The sequence below is a fragment of the Plectropomus leopardus genome, chromosome 17, assembly GCF_026936395.1.
Source record: "Plectropomus leopardus strain MGB_pleo_1.0 chromosome 17, ASM2693639v1, whole genome shotgun sequence".
NCBI classification, from domain to species: Eukaryota; Metazoa; Chordata; class Actinopteri; order Perciformes; family Serranidae; genus Plectropomus; species Plectropomus leopardus.
The window spans coordinates 9,022,908-9,039,909 of NC_142192.1; the positions used below are offsets into that span (position 1 = coordinate 9,022,908).

The 17,002-nt window shown below is 37.9% G+C and overlaps 1 protein-coding gene across 3 annotated transcripts in view; it reads left to right on the forward strand.

Annotated features, from left to right (window-relative positions):
* csmd3b (CUB and Sushi multiple domains 3b) overlaps window positions 1-17,002 on the forward strand; it is a 463,214-nt gene that overhangs the window by 94,649 nt on the left and 351,563 nt on the right. For all 3 annotated transcript variants that reach the window (XM_088090048.1, XM_088090049.1, XM_088090047.1), the window contains one exon: window positions 9,016-9,238. In XM_088090048.1, the coding sequence (XP_087946174.1) occupies window positions 9,016-9,238 (223 nt within the window). The remainder of the gene's footprint in view (window positions 1-9,015; window positions 9,239-17,002) is intronic.

Below are 17,002 nucleotides of genomic sequence, written 5' to 3' on the forward strand. Positions count from 1 at the left end.
CCTGCATCACCGACATACAATGAAACGGCACTGAAAAAACAATGCTTCAGTCGGTTAGTTTTTAGCCACCTCAAAAGTCCCACCCTAAAAAACATCAGTATCATTTTAAGTCTACACTATATTTATAATATTTAAAGTAACTTCTGACTTTTGGAACTGTTATCTCAAAGCTACTGCAGTTTCTGGCCTTGGTGAAAATATTTCAAGCAAAGTATATGTGCAAACTTTTGTTGAATCCAGCAAGAAATTAATAAAAAGTTACAAAAATGTACCTGAAAATTAGCCAAAAAAAACAAGGAAATAATCTGGAAAGGCGCTTAAAAATAATAATAATTCAATAATATAATTTAAAATAAGTAATTATAATATCTGATCTAATCTAATATCTAATTCTACTAAATCTTGCAATTTGCACAGGTTTAAATACTCACGAAAGCCATCTAAAAGCAGCAGAAGAAAGGGATGTTGTTCCATTTTTTAAAGGGTTAACTCAACTTGCAGCTGGAAATGACATCTGAAATGAATAAGTTTGCCGATTGCGTGTTGTTGTTGATTCAGTCTATAAATTCTAGCCTGGTGCAATACGAGGTGTGCTTGATTGTTTTCTTTGTACAGCTTTATCCCAACACTGATCTGTAACCTTCCTGCTCCAAAACAATTGTAGTTTTGTCAGCAGAATGACCGTCAGAAGCCATGAGTTGCTCATATATATTTGATATGAGTGACTGATGGATTGAACATCATTGCATGGCCAGTTACAGGAAGTTAGTGTGTGTCTTTGCAGCTATGGTAAGAATCATACAAATACTAAATTACTAAATTACAATACTATACTATACTGTATTTACTGAATAAATACAGAGAGGTATAGATGTTATTTCAGAATATCACTTTGTATGTGGGTTTGTATGAGGTGTGGTAAACAACAAAAGATGTAAATAACAGCAGTCAGTGGGCCCATGGAAAGGGTTAACTACTAGGGTCAGGGTTGAAGGGGCGGCTTTTTGTGTCTTGGTGCTTGGTGTGTGTGTGTGTGTGTGTGTGTGTGTGTGTGTGTGTGTGTGTGTGTGTGTGTGTGTGTGTGTGTGTGTGTGTGTTTGTGTGTGTGTGTGTTTCTGACCTTTTGTGGAAATAATGCATGGATTTGTGTGTATATCCTTTGCAATCTGCCTGGATTTGTGTGCGTGCATGTGAGTGTCCGCATGAATCCATGTGTGTGTTAGTGTATGCCTGTCTTTCTGTGACCCTGTGTCTGTGTGTGTGTGTGTGTGTGTGTGTCTTTGTGTGTGTGGAGGGGCTGTCAGTTTCGGTCTGGTAGTCAGCATAATTAGAAGTCTCTCTTTTACCCCTGTCTCCCTCTCACTGTTTCTCTCTCTCTTTCTCTTTTCTCTCTCCTCGCTCTCTTTCGATATTTCTCCATTTCTCCGTCTCCCTCCTACACCCTCTCGCCTCTGTCGCTCTGAGTGATGAGTTTTAAATCATCCTTTCATTCTTTGCGCAATGATGAACGAGGGGAAATCTGTCCTTTTCTCTCTGTTTATTCTGCTTTCCATCTCTGTCCTTCTGTCCCCACTTTGCTCTTTACTCACCCCACCCTGTATCCTTGCTGTTCAATTTAATGAAGTTACTGCATTTAGATTAAGACACTCTCCAATCTGTTGAGTTCAGATATAATTGTGATGAAATGAGTCATATTTTCCTTTGTGGAATTTAGTCTACAAATTGTGGGGTTGATTTGTGACAGCTGCAAATACAAGTCAATGATATTATATTGCACATCAAGACAGTGCAAGTTTAGATTTTGTTTAATATTGAAATTAACATTTTTGTGAGATTTAACCTCCTTTTGGTGTGAATGCATGGCTTTATTTGGAAATCTGAACTGCAAACATCTCCTTGTATTCCACTCACCTGTTTCAAGGTTTAATGCACTTCATGCAAAAACATACTTTAAGTCAGGTCCCCATTAAGTGCACTTGGCTTTGTACCAATTTTTAAATTACATCCCTCACGTGATGCCTCTATGACCCAAAAATGCTTTTTCCCATTGACTTAAATGGCAAAAGAGACATCTGAATATCAGCAAATACATATTTTGAGCGTCACAAACCCCTGTTTGTTTCACTATCAGGATTTGATCATAGATAGATGAAGAGATAATGGAGGTAGCTACCGTGACGTCACCCATTGCTTTGTGGACTTCTGTTTTGAAGCCTCGAGGCGGTGGAAGTTTCTAGTACGCCTGTTCTATGGGCCACGCAGTGCAAAAGCAGTGCTGACCATCCACGTAATTTATACGCTAAAATTTAAAAAATGTGGCTTCACACACCACTGAGCAACTTTCACAGGGATGAATGGATCTCCACCTCCAATGGTGTTTCTCAGTTTTCTTTATACATCCATGCTTTTACCACTAAAGGGATAGTTAAAAAGAGATGGACAAAAATGAAATAATTGACAAGGTCAAGAGAAGAGAAAGTGAAAACCTAACTCATAATACAGTATGTCGTGATCACTAGGGACTTGCTAATGTTACAAAAAAGGAACATATAGATTCATCTATTGCATGTAGCATTTGACTCTGTCACTTCAGATATTTAAATACATGACCTCTAAGTTATTGCACTTTTCAGATATCCTGTCTGTGGTCCCTCTCATAGTTGGATTGATTGTGTAAAACATTCACGAGGCCACTACAGCTTGCAAATAACAGAGAGGATTATTTTGTTGTTGAGAACCTTTTTGAAAAATACTGTTTTTCACCATATTCCCACGGTAGCACCATTACCATCGAATATTACCCCTGGGTCATTGAAGCCACATATCCTGTTAAGGAGCTGTTAAGTAACTTCTAACTAGTCTAATTGTAGGTGCATAACTAAATGTCACCCCTGGGAGTTCAGTAAACACCTCACTTAGTGCATCATCTCTGAAAATAAAGTCCCAGTCTCACTTTATGCTAGGCTTAATTTGCAGCCTCTCTGCTGTAACGTGACAAAATAAGGCCTTTGTGTGAGCTCCTGTCTTTTTCCTGGCAGAACAATTCATTCTTCTACAGTTCTAAGGTTCTATTGTGAGCTTAATCCTGAATCTTGTCCTCATAACGCCTCCGCTTGAAGCGCTGCTGCATGTCAACAGCTTGGGTTACAAAATCTTGATTGCAGTCATATAAGCATCAGTCAATCTGTGTGTTTGGCTGTGGGAAATATTGGCAGCAATATTCTGTTCCAATATATGCCTCTTCTACAGATGGAAGTACGCAAGATCCCTATGAAATCAAAACAATACAAACATTGTATGATATTTTGGTCAAATTCAAAATTCCAATTTCTTGATAAGAATGTACGTATGGGTGTAAAGAAATCCAAAAGCTTCACTTCAGAACAAGAAAAAATAATAAAAATAACATTAACTCAAATAACATTACCTCATCAATATATTGTCAGAAACAACAAAGCATTCTTCCTACCATCTTGTCAAATACCAGTGATTGGTCATTGGCCCTACATATCAAACTATGACGCTAATGTTACCCCTCTAGTGTCAGTTTTGGACTTTAAGGGATGGCATGTCATGCATGCATTGTATATTTTATAGTAAATTTCCATTATCAAAGGAAATGTACATTTTCGTCCCATACAATGTGTACAGTCTCTTTTTTAAATAAACTTGAATTGAAAAGAAAACGTTTGTTTTTAGGTGTACTTACTTAGCTTTAGGTTAAAAAAAAACAAAACATATGGGTAGGTTAACCCTTTGAAACCTGGATGGACATCAGTATTTGGTGCTGTGTTCAGATGCCTTTCACAAACTATTTAACCCTTGAAACGCAATCAAATTAGTATGATTTCTTTCAAAAACATGACTTAAAAGCAATTAGCAACTTGACAAGAAATGTCCTGCATAGAGCAAGAAATCAGTAAAAAAAAGTGACTAAAAATTGACTGAAATTAGTTTTTAAAAAAGTAGAAAATGTAATTTATAATTTTTAATTAAAATGGTCAAGAAAACTATATTCATACTTGTTATATCCATATCTTTAAAATTATGTCACAGAAAAAATCTAATTTTTGTAAAAAAAAAAATTCTTGTTTGTTTTTGCGTTGTACTTTTTTGTGTGCTTTTTTTTAGGTAAGGTTCTTGTTTTTCTTTTCTTTTTTAAATAATTTCCTAGTAATTTTTGGGCCATGTCTTGTTAAATTGCTCATTGCTTTCTACCCATGTTTTCCCTCAGAAATCAAACCAAGTTGCTTAGGTTTCAAAGGGATAAGATAAAACAAAAACAAAAAAAACTTGGCTTCAAATAAATATCTTTGTTTCTCACATAATGTAATGTTTCTTGATATGTGTCACATATGTCACGTTGTTCTCCTGCGTGACAATCCAAAGCTTCTTCGGCGTACCCACCTTCACTCATCATCCTGTGCGGACTTTCTTGCTCACCACAGCAGTTGCTTGGAGCATCAATAAATGTCATCACAAGTCGTGTCTCTGAGGGCTAATAAAGGGTGCTTTGGTGCATTGCTATTTGATGCTGAGGGCCAATGACGAAGTGTCTGTATTCGTCAAGTTGGGAGTGGGACCAGGTTGGAAACAAAGTGGTGTTAGAATAACTTTAAAAACAAGTTTATAGTATGGTACATGCACTCATAGCAGTCCCTTTTTCCTTATTTGTAAAGTACGCCATTAAAATGAAAGCAATATATTTAAGAGTCCATTCAATTAGTCTGATAATTAAATCATGTGGAGGCATCAAATTAACTGGCTTTTACTTGATAAAATCTTAAAGCCTCTGTATCTTCATGGTGGACAGTGTTTTATAAAGACTCCATATTCATAATAGCCATAATCCATGAAGCAATATTTGAAATATCAATGATTTTATTCAAAACGTGAGCGTTATCTTGGATATGCAGGGGTTGTTACATCACAAAAGTTTAATTAAAAAATCAAGTACATTGGATAGGCGCTCTGATAAGTCTGCCTTTTACTTTGCAACTGTGAACATTTGCTGTCCTCAGATGAACCACTGCTTCGTGGAGCATAAATCCCACTTAACTTTGATCATAAAATGTAATTCCTGCTGGGAACCACATGAACGTACCCTTTCCGAACTGGGCCAGAACGGCAGTTCAATAAGTTGTTTTCTTGCTGTGCTGTGCACAATCTTTTTTCTGCAGTGTCTTGAAGGAGAAAGCAGGCAAGGCAGGCAGTGGCATTTCCACCCCTTTCTTTTCTTGCAAAATGAAACAAGCAAAAAACTCTACAGATGTGTATATTGTGAGTGCATATGTCAGTTGTAGAGTATATATAGTTTTGCAGCTCTGTGTAAGTGCATATGTGTGTGCTCTCTTATGGCCTTGCCTGTCCCTCCTGGTCCCTCAAAATCTCAGCTCTGATTGGTTGTGAAGGCGCAGAGATACCGGCCCGTAATTGCAGCTCAGACTGCCATTGGTCATTATATCCGTCACTGTGATGGTCTTGGAACAGTCTGGGTAAATGAGGGTTGAGCAAACACACACAGCCACACATAGGCACACATATATATGTAGACACAGTGTTTTTTGGTACAGTTCTGTGTTGGATAATTGGTTGAAAAAGCATCCAGTGGGATCACCCTGCTGTCCCAGTGGCCCTGGCTGCCATGGTAAATAACAAGGCTCATAAACATGAAAGGCAGGGGGATGATCATCCTGATTTGAGCTTTGCACTCAGAGGAGATCAATTAAGGCCTAGAAGTTCAAGGACTTTAAACACACAGTAACAGGAATTTTCAATTAAATGTTTCTCTCCTTTTTCTTCATTTTCACTGATATCAAACTGAGGATAATTACATTTTTGCTCTGTTCGATTAAGAAGCAGAAAGAAAGGACACAGCTACACTGAATAAGAGAATGCCAAATGCAATAAAGAAAAAAAAAGACAAATCAACAGGCGCAGAGATATAGTGATTTGCAACGCCAATTCCCAGCAAGAAGAGGCCCAATATAACAGCAATTTTCTTCTCTGCTGTAGTGTCCTTGAGCAGGATGAGGCTAAATCCCTACCAGCTCCAAGGGTTTCTGCTCAGTAAGCTGACTCTGCAGTCTGACTCTCCTGTGGAGTGGAAGAAGTGAAGGGTTTCTCCATCAGGGATCAATAAAGCATTGCAAAAAGGAAAAAGAAAAAAAAAAAAAAAACACCCTGGACCGACTTCACTCCTGAACACTCAAAGGTTTTCATCTAACACCTGTGGTGTATTTGATAAAAAGGGATCATTAAGATCAAAAGGAGAAGATAATGATCCTGATGTGAACCGTGAAGTCCAAGGAGATCAATTACATTTACATTTTACAATTTAGGCATTTAGCAGGCTCTGTAACCCGGAGAGATCTAGAAGTACAGCAGCAGAATTTGCTTCACTTTGAATTTATCAGTACATGCGGCCTGTAATTGGAAGTGCAAAGGCCAAAAACAAATTCAACACACTCCTCTTATCCACATTAGCAATTCTTTCTAAAATAAACAGAATTGTAACACTGTGGGTTAACATTGTATATTTGGACACTTTAAGACCCTTTAACAGGTTATAAACCATTGAGACTTAGTATGCAATGTATGCAGCACTATATAATCAAAGCAAAAATAAATCATGTTTTGTAACAGAGGTGTGGACTCATGTCACATGACTTGAACTCGAGTCAGACTCAAGTCACAATTCGATAACTTTAGACTTGACTCAAAATCAATAAGATTAGTAACGTTACTTGGACAAATAAGTAAAAATCTTTCAGCATTCATGATTTTTTTCTCAATTCAATTTATATTAATCTGTCACTGTTGGTGAAGAGTGCATTATAACTTGTTTAGGACTCAAAAGTCAAAATTTAGAAATTGGGACTGGACCTGGGACTTACTTGTGACTTACAACTACAACCTCTGCTTTGTCATCACTTAAGTCACTACTGACTATAAATTTACTTTACTTTAGAAAATGGAAGATAATATAGATATACCCATGGTAGAAGCATGATAATGTAGTCTAAGCTGTTCCGATGCCTTATTATTGTCTTGATATCCAGCACTGTGTTATGTTTTGTATGTTGGGCTGGTACAAAGAGAAAAGTCAAATTAACGCATCATGCAGCTGACTAAGCTGTTAGTTTGCTCTGGCTTGTTTGTATTTCTTTAAACCAATTACAGTTGTCTTGGGCGGTGCAAAACCAAGGATACAGCGATGGTGCCCTTGTTAAATTGTGTCTGAAGTGAACTTGTTTTGGTAGAACATTTGCACATGAGGAGGCGAGCACAGTGAAATAGAAAATTCTCCACAAAAGAGGGATGAAAGAAACCGGTCATCTGAAAAATGATTTGAGGATCTCCTACGTGTAAGATAAACCCACCAAATAAGCTGGACCAGTCTGCTATGAAGCCCAGGTTCGGTGAGCAAACAATTTGAGTGAATTTGGCCCATTAAATACACATCATGTGCCATTTTTATCATGTTTGTTTTTCCTGGATGATGATTTTAAAAATGGCAATAGTATAAGCCTCTAATGTCATTAATTATTGCCTGGATATCCGGCACTCTGCCATTTTTTGTATGTTGAATTGCTGCAGAGGGAACAGTCAACACAATGCTTCTTGCAGCTGATTTACTTGTTAGTTTGGCATCTCCTTCTCGTTCCTCGTCTCTTCCACCTACTAGCCTGCCATCGCATACAGTACAATCCCATGATGAAGAGCCTATAGTAGCTCATTAAGATCTGGCTGTATTTATTCTCTCCCTCCCTAAAGAAATCATTTACTGCCTTTGATGCTGCAAAGCGTGTGCAAGAGTTTGCATTTGCCTCATCTCTCTGACGTGTTTTCATCTGACTAGACACAGTGAATGTAGATATACAGTATATCTCTTTATAAAAAAAAAAAGGTTTTCTCCCTCTGTGCCATGAGTCATGTTCAAAGGCATTGTTAAAGCCAACACATACAAACCTATTGACATCATGCATCTTGACGTGTCAGTAATTGATTTGCAAAAACGAAGAAATGGCTCGCTTTTGATATTTCAGAGGCACACTCTGGTCGCTTAATGATTTCACCTATTAGCTCAGTGGTAGCTGAGTTCCTGCATTATCGGGGGACTTGGGTTCAAGCACCCCATGCTGAATGTGAGTACCAGCTCCTGGGGTGCTGCTCTGAAACAGGCCCTGCCTTGTCCACTCACTGTGGGGGAGGCCAGTAAAAAGAATATATTGTTAGAAGCACCACAAACTACAGATCCACAGAGCTAGGAGACTTTCAGATATTTACTTAATTCAACAGTTTTGGAGCTAGCCACAGTATATATTCCAATAATGTAATTAAAGAGCAAGGTTATATCAGTCCCAAGCTGAACTACTAAGTATCACTTATGTTGGCGTGTGGCTGATTTCCACATTGATGTAAAGCATTCATTTTCTTTAGTAGCACTTTTTTAGCACCTGGAAAATACATAATGAATACTTAACCACCAATATTGGAATGGGCCAGAAGGTCAGCAATCCATTTATTTAAAAAAAAAGTTGTGTAAAGTGATACTTATAGCACTTTATATGGCCATTGGGTTCAGAGGGCTACAGAGAAGTAGCGTGTGTGCGTGTGTGTGTGTGTATGTGTGTACATACGTGTGTTTTTGTGTTACTAAGAGAGCTGTGTGTGAGCGTACCTTGCAATTGTTACACACAGTATCTGTCAAAACACAGCACATGCTGCTGAAAACACACCGGCTAACACTAAGCTCATGCACAGAGAAACACACAGATGCACTCAAATTATCCCTTTGTCGCAGAAGACATCCATATAACTTAATTGCTGTTGTGTTGTGTATTTTAAACTCTAAACTTTCAATCTAATATCCCTCTCCATCCTTTTTGTTCCCTTGTGTCACTCTGTCCTCATGTCAACAACACAGCAGCAGCAGCTGTTGTTTTATTTTCTCGTTCTAAGAATAAATCAAATATTAAATGAATTAAATGTTCTCTCTTTTGTCCCCTTTAGGATTCATCTACACATGTGGCGGTACGCTGAAAGGCCGAAATGGCAGTATAGAATCGCCAGGCTTTCCATATGGCTACCCCAATGGGGCGAACTGCACCTGGGTCATTGTTGGAGAGGAAGGAAGTAGAATCCAGCTCATGTTCCTGTCTTTTGCCATTGAAGAAGAATATGACTTCTTGTCTTTGTACGATGGACACCCGCACCCTGCTAACTTCAGGACCAGGTAGGACCAGTTATGATAACTTGTTTTTATGTCTCTGCGCTGGCAATAGCCGTGGCCGGAAGCATTGTGTTTGTGAGTACATACATCTCATTCTCCTGAATGCGATATCTCAAAGGTCAAAGGTCAAAAGTCAAGGTCACTTTGACTTTGCATCCATTGCATTCTTGTCATTTTGATATCGCAAGAGCACCTTGAGATAATTTCTTCAAATTTGGTACAGACACTCACTTGGACTTGAGGATGAAGTGATTAGCATTTGGTGGTTGAGGGTCAAAGGTCAAGGTCACTGTGACTTTGTGTCTGTCTTATTTCATAAAATCTCAAGAAGGCCTTAAGGGAATTTCCTCAAATGTGACACAGGCATCCATTTGGACTCAAGTCCAAGTCTAATCAACTGATTAGAATTTTGTGGTTGAGGGTCAAAGGTCAAGGTCAATTTGACCTCATAAAACATATTTTTGAACCTAAAAGAAATAATAATTTGCTATTCATTATCGAATTTCATAAAAATGTCTTATAGGGTATAATGATGAAGTGATGATATTTTACATCCTAAAGGTTAAAGGTTAGTTTCACTGTGACTTCATAATGATCTGCAAAAACACTTTTCTGGGCATAATTTAATCTCATAACTCAAGAACAGAAGGGTAGTCATTTGGTCAGAGACTGAATTGGTAATACTAATCTCAGGTGCCCACCTTGTAACTGTGCTGATTGTATAGATCATCTATGCTGCCGGGGGGAAGATGTGTGTTTCACAGACATTGATGCAAACTGTAACTGCAACTTGACTGGTGCGTGGAGGCATACAACCTCAAATCAGTAATTCTACTTTCTTATGAACAAGTGGCCCAAATTTAAAAAAAAACTGGCAAAGAAAAGGCGGAAGTATTCAGTTTTTGCGAAGTCATAATGTAATGGCACTATGCTGTTAAGTAAGACCGATTTGAATTATCACACACACACACTTTATTTAGACTACTTTCAGAGCCATTGATTTGTCTTCAACATCCTCTAATCTCCATTAAAAAGTAGCACAGCACAAACACCTGTTATGGCATATAGCCCACTGCTTATTATTAGGTTACCAGTGATGTGCAGCCAGTTTTCTGTTCATCAAGCCAAAAGCTATGAAAAGGTACTCCTTTGTATTTTTGCCAATTAATGATGAGCTGTGAGGAGCTAATGTGTTTACATGATCAAATATCAGGGATCATGAATTCAAAATAAAAACAAAAACAAAAGGGACCAGAAGGATGCACTGGTTAGATGAACGGATTTCATACTTTGAATAGTAGTATGTGGCTTTTAATACTTATAATATATTAAATATATTCAAGATGTTATTGGCACTGAGCTGGATTCTCCCAAGCAGTGCTATAGCAGCGGAACAAATGACCTTGCATAGCAACAGGGAGCTGTCCTGCTGTAGTACACAAATTGCTGGGGCTCAATCAGTGACACTGCGGTTTCCTTTAAGTTATTGAACTATTTTATCGAGCCCCTCTTGCAAGAAACACAATACCCAGAAAGAAGTTCATTTCGGATAAGCTATTAAACTCTCCTTGCCTTATGATTTTATCAGGCAATCAATAGGGCCTAATAGCATCTGTCTGTGACTCTATTCACATTCGACATGTTCTTTTAACCCTGCAATTAAATTATTATTAAGTTATTCAGTTAACTGTGAAATGTGAGAGTGCTGTTGATTTTGAGTGTGTTTGATTTTCACATGGCTTAACACTGATTGGGATTAGATTTTGACAGATGTCATCACGCAAGTTGGCCCACAAAGAAAGTCCTTGTCACCTCTTGCATGTTCTTGATCAAAGCCGAACTTCAATTTTATTAAGGTGAAGCAATGGCACTGCCAAGGGGTGGCAGGGAGGGGCCATGGCCACGCTGATACAAAATGTCATGTCATGTTACTGTAATATTAGTCAGTCCCTCCAAGGTTTCAAATGCTGTTTTTGGATTGTTGTGGTCTGATATGCCTGATTTCAGGGAAGCCTTTCTAAAAAAATGTAATGCATGCTGTGATGATTATAGGGTGAAATTGCAAACAAGTAGTTGTCTTTTTGTGATGGTAGAAGAGGTTGAGCGAATCAATACGTTTTCAAATTTGCAGTACAGTTGCATTGATTGGACTTATAACAAGGTCACATATAATTTACAGGGATTGGCCTAAATTGCATTCATTGTTGTGTCAGCAATATCACAACATTCTAGAGGGACTGATTAGTCTAAGCAAAAGAGAAAATTTGTAAAATGAACTGTTAAAAGAGTAACCATATTGACATAGTTTTCAACTAGACTATATACTACAACATCATAATATAAATAATACAAAGTTATGGCTTTTGGTTTTGTTGTGCCACCCCAAGATTTCAGTCGTCCCATCTGGCCACCTAATGAAATATTTCTGAGAGCACCACTGAGGTGAAGAAGCTTTTAAGAGGGATATAGTTTTGCTTGTTCATTTACACAAAATCAGCCCTTGGTTATACTTTTATTATCTTTAAATGTGCTGTGGAGGAACAACATCACATCAATCAATTTATTTTAAAACTCTACCAAGAAGAAGCAAAGATTTATAACAAAATGTTTTGAATAAAAATTACATTTTGCATCCACATACAGTTACATATTCACAAGTGCAACAATTCCCTCTTTTCCCCAATAAAAATCCATCATATGTTGTGCTTGTCACAGGAACAATGACAATATTTTGTCCAGTCACGACATGACTTGATACTAAACTGATTATCTGTTGTGTTTGATCCTTGAGCAAAGCTTCTCTGTCTTGCTCATTTCTCGCTCTGTGGAAGCAACAACAATGACAAACTGACTGTGAATGAGCTTTTCATTTCATTTTGGATCCTGTGGATGTGAACATTCACCTGGAACTAATTCTTGGAATCCAGAATATCCAACCTGAAACCAAGGAGAGTCCCACACGAGAGGCTCTTCCGCTGGCTCCTCTTCTTCAAGGCAACCGCACATTAAACACACACCAGCCTTGGCCAGTTTGGTGAGGGAGGCACAAACCCACAGAGGAAGCTCTGCTTATGGAACAAATCCACCCAACAAAAGAAAAGACAACTAAAAAGATGCCAGCCCAGTGCCCCAGGAGATGCAAAGACCAGCATGGTTTGCCACAAACAAGTTCATTTGCAGGTCACATGCAATGCTAACACATAACTCAAATGCAACCTTCATTCTAATACTCCAAAAGCCCTGAAAACCTATTTTCTCAATTAGCTGTGTTTATATGCAATTGGATTCTACATGAATACACTAATTCCTTCCGCAGTTATTGGTTATTTCACATGAGAGATTTCTGTGTTTGTCCTTGATTTAAAGTGGACGGACCACGTTTTAAAAGAAAAAAAAAAAAAAGCGGTGATGTGATCATGCATTCCCATGCACCAGTCAGCTGTTAAGCAACATTTAAATCAAAATTTAATGACAGTTGAGGGAATTTTTATGTGAAAGCAGATTAGCTAGGATTTTGAGAAACCAAAGGATTTTTTTCAGCTTATTGAGAGGCAAAGATATTCATAACAATTTTTTAAGGGCTTTGAAATTAATAAAATCATAATCTCGGTCTTATTATGCCTGATTCAGGCCAGTCAGTTTTGTCTAGGAGCACAAAAACTGAAAACGTCTATTAAACGCAACAGAAAGAGTGCATACAAATCTGTATTGCATATCTCATTGGCCAAATTAGAACCTGTCATTTGGTGTCACTTCAGAAGAATCTTCTTTTGTATCTTGATTGTACCTTGAAAAGGTCAAAAATAGATTTCTTCACTAAATCAGACGTGTGAGGCAGCTACCACTGACATATTGCTAAGCAAGAAAATCTGGTTTGGTTCAGTTGAGGAGAAAAGATGTGGGTCATGGGGAGATGAAATGAGTCCTCTTGATACTCGGCCGTTTGCTGAAAAGCAATTCTCTCACCGTGGGGAACATGAACCATGTTCCTTTGGTTCAATGGGCATAATTTCTAATCAGCCAGCTGCAATAATCAACCTTTCTCGGACAATCCGGTGGCTTTTAGTGCTCAAATTGCCATACAGAGTTAATTAAACAAGGGAGCAAAGGAATAGAATAGACTAGGGTGACCACAAGATTTTCCTACTTATACAATATGTGATTCCCAATTCTGCAGGGAGGAAAAGGAGAGAGAGAATAAACAGATAGCTGGAGAGAAAGTGAGAGATGCCCTTTATGCTCTTATTGGTTGATTAGGATTTCCTGCTTATCTCAGATAACAGGAAACGATGTGCTGCGTGAGTATGTGCACACATGCGTTCACGTGCAAAGGGCGTGTGTGTGCACGTGTCCGTGGGTGAGGAAGATTTATGGTCTGCATAGTTAGTATCGCCCTGTTGGTTAAGCCAAATTACTTCTGCTGTCTCATTCTCTCTCTCTCTCTCTCTCTCTCTCTCTCTCTCTCTCTATTTCTCTCCCTCTCCCTCACACCCACACACACAGACACACACACGGGCACAGGGGCAAAATGGTGATTAAAAGGTTAGATCCATTAACAAGAAAATGGTAATTATGTGGAGAGTGATTAACATGGATACACACACACAGGCACATACATGTTTCTGCATGCACGCACAAACACCAGACACACACACACTTGTCTGATCTGTCTCTTATGGTGTTATAAATGTGAATAAATGGCCTGTATTTTCTTCCCAAGATTTTTCAGTCCCATGACTGACACTCACTCCGCATTAACTCTAAAGTAGCCCCACATTTCCTCTTTTAGAAACACACAAATGCAACAGAAAATCAAAGGCTTAATTTCTTAAAAGGTATGGAAATTATCAAGGTGATGCTGCTTATCCTCCAATCAGGGGCACGTCTATTTAGGAGTTTCACCACTTACACTTTAAATAAGATTTACATGTGATTTTCCAATCAGAAGTTTTCATAAGCGAGTAAAGGGCACCTTGCTTGATTGCTGCATTAGTTGCTGGAGGTACGTTCCCAGCAAGTAGGCACTTATATGAATCTGGTTAGTGAATCATATTTTTAAAGGGATGCTTCTCAGATTTTCAACCAGTTCGCCACCATTGTGTCAAATGGAAGAAGTGGCATTTTGTCACCCACCACCAGAAGTGACGGCCCGATAATTTATTGACTCTGGTTGGAAGTTGGAATTATTGACTGTGACAAACACAGTGTTTTGAACTCTGGGTGGGTCTTGTCTCACCTGTCCACCCTCTTCATGATGTCAGTACAACAAACAGATATGATGAATGGGACCTTCCTGGTCTTGTTTGTACTCTCTGTGCCTGTAGAGTTTTAAAGCCGATATACACTCACATAACTCCAACATTTAAAACACTTTTATATTGCACAGGACCTCATTGTCATACTAACTTTGTTTTTTTTTTTTCGTCACTGACAATTGGGTCAAAGCAGGGTTAATGGCATTTCTGTGTCCTTTTGAAAAATATATATTTTCTGAAAAATTCTTTATTTAATACTGCCTTTTAATTGGTAATATTATTTAAGCTAATTAATTCCACAAGCAAGGTACCCCATGTGGCATCTCAACTGCAAAGTTGGGAATACCTGGAAGAAATATGAACTAATAAATATGTAATTGTACTAACAATTTCCATTCTAGCTCTTCCAGGGAGAGTTTTCTTAATTAGGTTGATAAAATGTTTTAATTAGGGGGATTAAAGTATTTAATTAAACATAGTTCCCCATTAAAATTACCAAAATGATCTAATTGATATTGTTCTTTGTTGATCTTGTAATCACTATTGTGTATGGCAGGTCCAACCTGCCTTCATTAGGAAACGCAATCAAAGGAAAAACACAGCAAGACCCAGAGGAAAAAAAACAGACTGTTTTGTATGAGTACAAATCTAGTGTAATTTTTCTATGGTACTGTGCAGAGCCTAAAACATGTGTATCTTATTGTAACACAGCTCAGTCTGGGTTTTGTCCATAATGGATGATTTTGCAAGATAAGATAGACTGTTTGTCCATTGATGCTGGGGACTGGATGTTTATTCTTATCTTTTTAAACAATGACAATAATCATTTCCTTACCTTAACAAAGTAATTCAAATCACCTGACCTTTATTAAATCTAAACCATACTCCTTTTTTACTGTACATATGATGTTTGACAAATTATTTTAAATATAAATTATTGTAAATATTAGTTATTTTTATTGTGAAGTCATCAAATGATGCTGCTTTGCCAGTGTTTCCAGACAATCTCAGCGGCAAAAGCTACCTTTTATAGCAGTATAATATGCCACCAGGTGACGTCCCAGTAATGATGTAATATAAGGAGCTGAGAGGTCCTTATAGGGTAGGCAGAAGGGGTTGTGGATGTGTAACAAACCTCATACTTACATCCAGGAGCCTAGTGTTTGTTCTAGTATTGCCAAGCATGATGTTTTTTTCTAATCCTAACCACATGCATTTGTTGCCTAAACCTAACCACCCATGCATTTGTTGTTTAATCATAACTACATGCTCTTAATGACATCCCGGCATTGGTCGCGGCCTCTAAGGACGTCAACAGCAGATGCAGGATGATATCTAGAGTGTAATATGTACACATGAAAGTCCACTGACAAAGCGGCAGATAAGTGATGATTTAGGATGAGAATATGTTGGTATTTTCAACTCAGTGACATCCCTGCCAGTTTATTCCAGCTTGATGATGAACCCTTGTTGCTTTTATGGCTGCCTGGGCACCAGGATAATCCAATGAACCATCCATAACTGTGATACTAGTGTGCATGTTAACATTCTCATTAACAGTGAAGACAGAGTCACAAAGAGAGATGAAGAAGAAAACAAGAATATGTGGTGACAGAAAGGCAGAGTTAAGAGGCAAAGGCAAAGTGTGTTTGTATGTAATCATTTTTGAATTATATTGGAGCCTCTTGAGGTGTACTGCTTGATTTATCCAGAGAGACCCTTAAACAGACAGTGTGACATTTTTAAATTAAATATGTTAATTGTCTTTATTGGTCATTTGTCACATTATGTTGTTGGCTCTTCAGCTTGTGTTATCCTTTGGATTGAACATCTATTCATTTTTCATTTAATAGAATTGCCCATTTATTTATTTTTTTAATTTCTGATAGATAATATGGAGAGTGCTTAACAAAGCTACACTTAAGAATGTCAAGGTAATTTATATCAACAGCTTTAATAAATGCTTAAAGAGCCTTAAATAAGTGCAGCACAGATAAGTGGTGGTTCTTTACATGGCTCTGGGTGTGCTTGTTAATAGAAACTATTTTGTGTGTTGTAGCCAGGGCTGCAGTCAGGATCAGCTTAATCAAGTCCAACTCCAGTCAAGGACCAGGCCCAGTTGAGTGGGAGTCAAATAAAGGCCAAAGGCAGTCGAGAGCAAGTAAAGTGTGACATCCAAGTCCTGCGCAAATTGAGTCGTGTTCAAGACCATAATAGACACTCTTAAAGGTTCTTTTTCAAAAATATATTATTATTAAAGAATAAATTCAGAGCAGGCTTAGAATTTATTTCTATATGAAAAATAACTAAATCTTGTTTCTAGAGCAGCAAAAGTCATGTTTACAACAACAAATCAATGTATGAATTCAATAATATCTCACTGAAAACCATAGAAGTAGAATGGGCATTCCTATTAAATCAATGTAGCAGGATTGGGTACTTTTAAGTTTACCACTGCCATCGAAGCCATTCTGTCTGACTTATTGTATAAACTTCCATATGAACAATATAC